Source organism: Oculina patagonica, chromosome 14 (assembly GCF_052425735.1).
Source record: "Oculina patagonica isolate OP01 chromosome 14, crgOcupat, whole genome shotgun sequence".
In the NCBI taxonomy this organism is placed as follows: domain Eukaryota; kingdom Metazoa; phylum Cnidaria; class Anthozoa; order Scleractinia; family Oculinidae; genus Oculina; species Oculina patagonica.
This window is the reverse complement of record NC_135771.1, coordinates 20,982,728-20,991,256: the sequence shown is the minus strand read 5'-3', so window position 1 is coordinate 20,991,256 and position 8,529 is coordinate 20,982,728. Positions and strand designations below refer to the sequence as shown.

The window sequence follows — 8,529 nt, the reverse complement described above, 5'->3', positions numbered from 1 at the left end:
GTGTCGTGACTTGAATTAATGCGACGAAAACTGAAACACAGGAGAAAGTGAGATTTGTGAGACTAAGTGTAGCAATGACAGATAATATAATATACAAAAATAGCACGACGTCAAACTGCTCAAACTCGCCTGAATGACATGAACTCAGTGACTGAGGTTAAGATATGGACTCGAAGAAATTGCCCTAAGTGCTAAGGCACTGTGCTGAACATATCAAATAGCCTACATCTTAACTTCCCTTAAATTTGATACTATTATTGTCACAGTGTATTGAAACAGTCGAAATTGAAAGGTGATGTCATGGTTGGAAAATATAATAATTGCTTGCGTCATTGTTGATTTCGAAGAAAGTTCATATTTTTTATTTAAAAGACGCAGGCTAACGTGGATTTAGTCATTTTGATTTGGACTTCTCATAGAGCGGTACGTACAGAAAGTCTGACCCAAGTTGATTTCCGTTTTAAGAAGACAGGAGCCGGTTTAGCGTTTATAACTATTAGAAATACGTATCTCGCAGGACCTCGCAAAGGTAGGTGTCTTGTTATGTTCCACTGAATCGTCTAAAATTTTCTCTCAGTATTGGCAATTCGTATAATCGTTCCTGTTCAGTTTCTGTATTCATTTTGTCTACTGAAGCCCACAAGAGTAAAGCTCTTCTTATTATATAATTTAGACCCTACCGAGACCGAGTCTTGTTTAAAAGGCAATAGTTCTACAATATTTGTAACGGAATTTTCTAAAATTGGAAATCGCCAACCTCAGTGGATTAAACTTTAAAGCATTCTCCTTTGCCTGACTGATCTCATGAAGTATTTAAACGAGAAATCTAAATTTTCCTTTCAGTAAAATTGGTTCAAACGCTGGCCAAAGATGTCATAAATAAACCGGTGCAATTTTTTTGGTTATCTTGCAGACAAAGTTCCTGTTGTTAACTGCCGCTGTTACTTTTGTATTCTTTCCACACGGCACAAGGGAAGTGGTGAGTACAAACTTAATTTGATTTGCACCTAGGCAACGGTTCATACTACTCTTGAATAAATCTGAAACATCTTATAGTTGTATGAGTATGTTATTATTTACTTTCTTAAAACATAAGATAAGAAATCTAATCAGCAATCAATAACGATGTTAGACTACGAAAAAATTCACCATAAAATGACATTGGACGGCGTTGCAAAAATTTCACTTTCTGGAGGTAAGAGATCGGATGATTGTGTTGTATTAACAATATAATATATGGGCACGCAAGAGTGCCATTTTTCAAAGGGAGCACAAGACTGATTTTCTTATGAATGAATAATATGTCCTCGCGAGTTGAGTCAAATATGTTCTAAAGCTCTGACAAATAACAAAGACTCAGAAACACTGAAATTTCGTTTCTCTTCTTATCTTTTAAATAAACACTGTTGTGTTTTAGGAAGATTACAGTCGAAATTGAAAGCTAGCCGCCCAGTGATAAATATTGAAGATCACTGTTTAGCAAACACATTTTGCTGTCAGTTGTAGGTTTTTACACGCGCAAGCATTTCACAGCAAATAAAGGTACCAATTGCAGTTTATATGGTCACTTCGCAAATAAAGTCTATAAAGGACTCATGCAAGACTAAAAAGGTATCAACATTGAACACTGTACCGGGTCTAAATAAAAAAATATTTTTCTTTGACTAAACCTGATGGAGGTAACGTATTTTTTTTTTTTTGTTATTTTATTTGATTAGTTGCTGTTGAACGAGATAATTTTACTTAATAAAACAAAAGAAATGGTGCTCCTTGTGCATGACGGGAGGTAAATAATTATCTAGGCTTGACAGTCCTGATTTCACTTTTTGACGATTTTATTTTTTTCGTATGATAAACGTAATACTTCTCTGAGAGGTTATGTTGGTTCAGTGATCTTATTTCCCTACATCAACAGCACAAGACATAAGAAAGGTTCGAAAGTTGATCATATATTGAGTCATAGTTACATTATTAAGAAGACATGCGCAGACGGTACCAAAATTGTGTATCATGACCTAAATTACCAATGAGTGTCACTGACTGCACCCGGCAACAAAGTGAGACGAAAATTCCTCTTTTGCTAACGGAGATTTATTTGAATTTCATTTCCGATTTTGTCTTTTTATAAAGCGGCAAGTACAGAAAGTTTTATAACACGTGTTTTTATCAGTGGTGGCAGAAAAAATGTGTTTCTTATTTACAGAACTACTTAAAAACGGGAGAATTCCACGTAAGAAAACTACACTTACACAAGAGTAAAACCGGCCAGATTTCAATGAAATCGGAAATTATGGTGTAAATTAAAGAAAAATGATATGTTTTCCTCCAGCCTAGTCCCTATGCGTTCTCCTCCTCTCTCAGGCGAGCGCGAGGTCCACGTGAAGGCCTGGGAACGGGTTTTTGCGCCAAATCGATAAGCAGGAAGGGAACGCCTGGGTACTAGGCTGGTTTGCCTCTAGTAGGAAAGACTTTGGTGTTGTCGTTCGTCGCTTTCTCTTTAGTTTGACTTTTCTAAAAATCCATTCTTGACTGAAGAAAAACGGTGCGAAACGTGACCATCATCCAATTTTGAAATTTAGCCTTTTGATGTTTGTCAGGGAAAGTACAAGAAAAATACCTTATGTAAATAATTGAAATATTGGTTGAATAATCGTTATGGCTGATTGTTTCTGTGCTTGAGCACAGACGCTCGTACAGGATAACTGAGAAAAAATATTCCTCGCCTCGTCAGAGTAGAACACTCAATAACTGCTTTGTCAAAGGAATGTTTATAAAACCTGTTTACAAAGCAACTACTTAAAATGCTCTATTTCACAGCGGACAGCAGTTCTGTAAACGTTTTGTTAAAAGCAGGTTTGAAAACAAACTTTTAGAACACAATTGAAAATATTGGTTTCCTGCTCCGGATACATAGTTAAAAGGATTTAAAATGTTTTCAAACTCGGAGCGCAAATAAAAATTAAAAAAAAGCGTGAAATATTTCGTCTGATATCATCCAGACTTCATCAGTCACTGAGGTGGTGTTTTTTAAGAAGAATGTTAAGAAGACATTTCACTGCCTCGGGGGAGTTAAAATTCTGTCATAAATTGGAGCTAATTCAAAACCATTGTCTTTATTTAACAAAGGTTTTCTGAGTTTTATCTCAATGGCCTCTTTTACCCGGCGTTTAAAGGTGTTGATTTCGGTGGCTAACACTTTTGTCTTGCTTGTGTCTACCGAGTGGCCCTCCAGTCGACAATGTTCATGAATGGCTGACGAGTTCCTCGACTGATGTTCTTTCATTCTGGTTTCCAGTAAACGGGACGTTTCGCCAACGTACTCCTTGTTGCACTGTTCACATTGAACCTGGTACACAGTTCCGCATTTCTTTAGATTGGACGTTTTGTCCTTGACATGTACCAATTGCGACCTCAGGGAATTTACGGGTTTATGAATAAGTGTGACCTCGTGTGACTTAAACGCTCTTTGAAGGCGTTCAGAAATTCCTTTGATGTATGGCGCTGAAGCGTAGATTTTCTTCTTGAAAGAACATCAGTCGAGGAACTCGTCAGCCATTCATGAACATTGTCGACTGGAGGGCCACTCGGTAGACACAAGCAAGACAAAAGTGTTAGCCACCGAAATCAACACCTTTAAACGCCGGGTAAAAGAGGCCATTGAGATAAAACTCAGAAAACCTTTGTTAAATAGAGACAATGGTTTTGAATTAGCTCCAATTTTTGACAGAATTTTAACTCCCCCGAGGCAGTGAAATGTCTTCTTAACATTCATCTTAAAAAACACCACCTCAGTGACTGATGAAGTCTGGATGATATCAGACGAAATATTTCACGCTTTTTTAAATTTTATTTGCGCTCCGAGTTTGAAAACATTTTAAATCCTTTAAACTTTTAGAAGATCTCCAGCCAGTTCCAAATAGAATACAAACTTCCATTAATACGCGAGAAAATTTAAATACAGTACACTTTACAAGCAATGGTTAAGCAAAGCAACATATATCTATGTTATCCTTATAAATTTAATACAGACATAAAAGGACTATTCTCACTGCATACATAATTAGCCCGTCACGCGGGAATGGCTTAAGTTAAATTCCGGTGTGTTGTACCTGCGCGCTAGTAGCATGATGCATTGCGACCTCCGCTTCAAATATCACAGTTTCAGTCACCTCGTGGCCAGTTCAACGGAGTTTGGTGAAGCACAGGCGGCCCAAGCTCACAATTAGAGGAGTTAAAATATTTAACATAATTCTCTTTTGTAACCGTACGCGAAACGTGACTCTCGACCGGCAGCATATGGAGGTGTTGTGTTACAACGGTTCTCATTTATAAAGGTTTGTATGGGAGAATACGCTTTCGAATTTATAGCTAAATATAATGAGATTTTGGCAATAAAATCAACTTACCTCAATGTCCTGTCGTTATGTCTGTTGTTATCTCGGTTCTCAGGCCGATCCGAGGCGTTTTAAGCGAGTTATGCAATTTTTGGTTTCCACTGCTAAGAACTCGCATAACGACAGGACATTGAGGTAAGTTGATTTTATTGCCAAAATCTCATTATATTTAGCTATAAATTCGAAAGCGTATTCTCCCATACAAACCTTTATAAATGAGAACCGTTGTAACACAACACCTCCATATGCTGCCGGTCGAGAGTCACGTTTCGCGTACGGTTACAAAAGAGAATTATGTTAAATATTTTAACTCCTCTAATTGTGAGCTTGGGCCGCCTGTGGGTGAAGTGACTGTAAAAGTTTCGCCCCTCCCACCTCCCCTGGTGGCGGTCGATCACTGCTGTATCCTACATTCTACACGCCAATTGCCCTGGCATTCGCGGGTATCCTCCCATAACTTAGCTTCCCGTGTCAGGGCAATTGTATTCAATAAGAATGTTTTACTATTTTAACTTAAATTAATTTCATTCTTTTCTTAATATTCTTACAGAAGTGCTTGACATGAACAACATAGTTGACATTTTACAATCCATCTTCATCGGCCACATTGTTGCCAGATTTCTTCTCAACACCTGTCGAGTTCTAAAAGCCTTCGAGTTATGCAAAGAATGTTTGTTCATCCTCGACAACACATCACTCATAACAGAAAAGAAGACATTTCAATTGCTTTACAAGGACATATATTTGACAATGCTTATGATAAAAAAGGAAATCGGCGACAAAAACGGAGAAGCCTGGTGTTATGTAAACCTTGGAAACGTACTGATATCACTTGGAGAATACGAGAAAGCGAAAGAGTATCTTGAGGTAGCACTTGTGATCGAAAAAGAAATCGGCGACAGACAAGGAATAGCCTTATGTTACGGAAACATTGGAAACGTGTTTCAACGTGTTGGTGAGTATCTGAGGGCTAGCGAATATTACGAAACAGCAGCTGCGATCAGCAGAGAAGTTGGTGACAGAAAATTTGAAGGAGCTGTATATAGAAACCTCGGGACTGCGTTCCTCGCTCTTGGTATATATTACAAGGCTCAGGAAAATCTTCAGAAAGCACTTGCTCTCAGTAAAGAAGTTGGTGATAAGAAAGGAGAAGACTGTGCTTACGGAAGCCTTGGAACTTTGTTTCGATCAATTGGTGACTACGAGAAAGCCAGAGAATATCTAGAGAAGGCACTGACGATCAGTAAAGAAATTCGCTACAAACAAGGAGAAGCCTCAAATTATGCAAATCTTGGAACTCTTTTTGAACTCCTTGGTAAATATGGCGACGCGGAAGAATATTATAAGAGGGCGCTTGCAATAAGCGAAGAGATTGGAGACGTTAAAAAACAATTTGCATTGCTTGGCAAACTTGGCTTGGTTACGCTTAAAGCAGGGAAGATTCACGAAGTTTTGTCGTATCTCCTTCCAAGTATTCAGAAATGCGAGGATTTGCGAGGTTATCTACGAGGCAACGATCAATTTAAGATATCTTTTTCTCACGAACATGCTGATCCCTACCAGGTACTCTTTGCATTTTTTTTTTGTACTGGAAATCCTAATAAAGCTGTGTACGTTTCAGAGCTTCGTCGAGCAAGAGCACTGGCAGATTTAATGTCAGCTCAGTACTCCGTGGAGAATCCAATCTCAGCTAATCCTCAATCATGGGTTGGCATTGAAAGTGTCATGGACAAAGAACTTAGTTGCACTTGCCTATACCTCTCTTATGTTGAAAACGATATTTTGCTGTGGATTCTTAAGGCAAAAAAGGTCGTGCAATTCAAACGTGCGAATGGAGAAGAAATGACTATTCACGAAGGATTGGTCGAAAATTTGGACGAGTTTTTTACTAACAAAAGCTTCAGAAGTTTTGGTATTTTACAAGAGCAACAGTGCGAAGACCGATCTTTGAACGATATTCAACGAAAACCTAGTGAGGAAGATATCCGTGAACAGTCGCGAATTGGAAATGATGGTAAAGATAACCAAGATAGCCTCAAACGGAATCTTTCTCTGTGTCACAAATTGATTATCGCTCCTGTAGTGGATTTAATAGAGGGTCCTGAAATCATCATTGTTCCTGAACGGTCTTTATACAACATTCCATTTGCCGCGTTAACTGATGAAAGTGGAAAATACTTATCAGAGACTTTCAGGATCCGCGTCGTTCCTTCTTTGACGACTCTCAAGTTCATCCAGGACAGCCCAGCAGACTATCATAGTCAGACTGGTGCACTGATAGTGGGAAATCCTGATGTTGGTAGGGTGCGCTACAAAGGGTGTGTTAAATGGTTCGCACCACTGCCTTGTGCAGAAAGCGAAGCAAACATGGTAGGAGAAAAGCTTGGTGTCAAGCCTTTGCTAGGAAAACAGGCAACTAAGCAAGCAGTACTTCAAGTGATCAATTCAGTGAGTCTAATACATTTCGCTGCACACGGTGATGCAGAAAGAGGAGAAATTGCCCTTGCCCCTCTTTGTACTCCTAACAGGATCCCACGAGATGAAGACTTCTTGTTGACAATGTCTGACATTTCAAAAGCTCAACTACGTGCTAAACTGGTAGTACTAAGCTGTTGTCACAGTGGTCGTGGACAAATAAGAACCGAGGGAGTTGTTGGAATCGCTCGAGCATTCTTAGGATCTGGTGCACGCTCAGTGTTCGGGCTCTAGGAGACAGTGCGACAGAGCAGTTCATGAGTCGCTTCTACGAGCACCTTGTTGGTGGGGATAGCGCCAGTGAATCTCTTCACGAGGCCATGAAGTGGATGAGATGTAACGGCTATTCTGAAGTGAGACAGTGGGCACCATTTATGCTGATTGGTGATAACGTGACATTTGATTTTGGAAAACAAAGTAAGTTCAAAAAAGGAAAGAATATATTTTTCCTTAATAGTAACAACCTTTTATTTATTGTTTAGAGTTGCTACTTATAGTAGAGCTTGTAAGTCTTAATACAACAACAGATTTATTAATACAGGTATCACTTTTTTCGAGAGTTAAATTTTCTATTCAGCACTTTAATTTATTTAATTAAAAATTTCAAGTATCTTTTTGTGATACTGTTATTACTATCTATGCCGAGTTAACGACGGGCAGTTAAATTCAATAAGTTTAGGGAAGTCCCCATTGTAATTTTCCGAAAGGTATATTGCAAGTCTTTTTAAATCCTTGTTTATTGTTCCGTCTTTAGGTCTCCTTAGCGGTTGAGATACAGTAGAATCCCGATTCCTTGAACCTTCAAGGTAATTAAAGTTGAGTTGAGTTGAGAAACGAAAATTAGTTCGAGAAATCGGGTTGAAATTACATTCGTTCGACTGAGCAAAGGGAATTAACGACTTTCGGTACGAGTTATTTGGAGGTTCAAGAAATCCAGGGTTCCACTGTACCAGAAATATGTATATGTTACAAAAAATTGCGTTACTTTTGACACTGTGCGTGACATTGCTTGTGACATTTTGCATGTTAGGGTAATGGATTTTCCCCACAAGGATATTTATTTTTAGATCTATTACTTGTGTCACGTGACAAGAACTTTCGAGAAGGTTGTTTATGTGTGAAGGGTGCGACATGGTAAAGTCGATTAAAATGAACTTGATGTTGTGTTACCGAGAATCCTGATTTCTGTTATTTTGTAAACGACCGCTTCACTTAACCGAACCATTCGTAACAGTATATTTATGACAATACATTGGATCTTGGATATTATATATGCCGTTTAGCGTTTAATATAACGAAGAGATTATGTGGTAGTATAATTTCTTATGAAGGGATAATTTGCTTGTTGTATGTTTATTTATTTCTCATGTCATTTTTTGTTTTCTCTTTTAGGTGACTTGACCAGCGCAGCATCAAGTGAAAACAAAAACACAAAACCGATTTGACTCAATAAAGAGACTATTTGTTGTAAACGCTATAATTATAACTTAACGATCGATTTTGCTCGCTGTATTTGCCTGAATTAAATTTAAACTGTTCGAGCAAAAGTGATTTCAGGAAAAATGTAAGAAAGGTGTAGTAACAGAAACACGATAATAGCAGGTGCTCCAAAATAAAGATAAAAACAGGAGAAAAATTGCGGCTTATGTGTCATCTCTTA

General features: G+C 38.2%; 1 protein-coding gene across 1 annotated transcript; it reads left to right on the top strand.

Moving 5' to 3' along the window:
- The first annotated feature begins 409 nt into the window (after positions 1–409).
- On the top strand, positions 410–8,493 carry LOC144638824 (tetratricopeptide repeat protein 28-like). The gene is made up of 5 exons (XM_078498106.1): positions 410–529; positions 914–979; positions 4,945–7,286; positions 7,624–7,675; positions 8,262–8,493. The coding sequence occupies exon 3, from the start codon at positions 4,956–4,958 to the stop codon at positions 7,101–7,103; it is 2,148 nt and encodes a 715-aa protein (XP_078354232.1). The 5' UTR covers positions 410–529; positions 914–979; positions 4,945–4,955; the 3' UTR covers positions 7,104–7,286; positions 7,624–7,675; positions 8,262–8,493.
- The last annotated feature ends 36 nt before the right edge of the window (positions 8,494–8,529 follow it).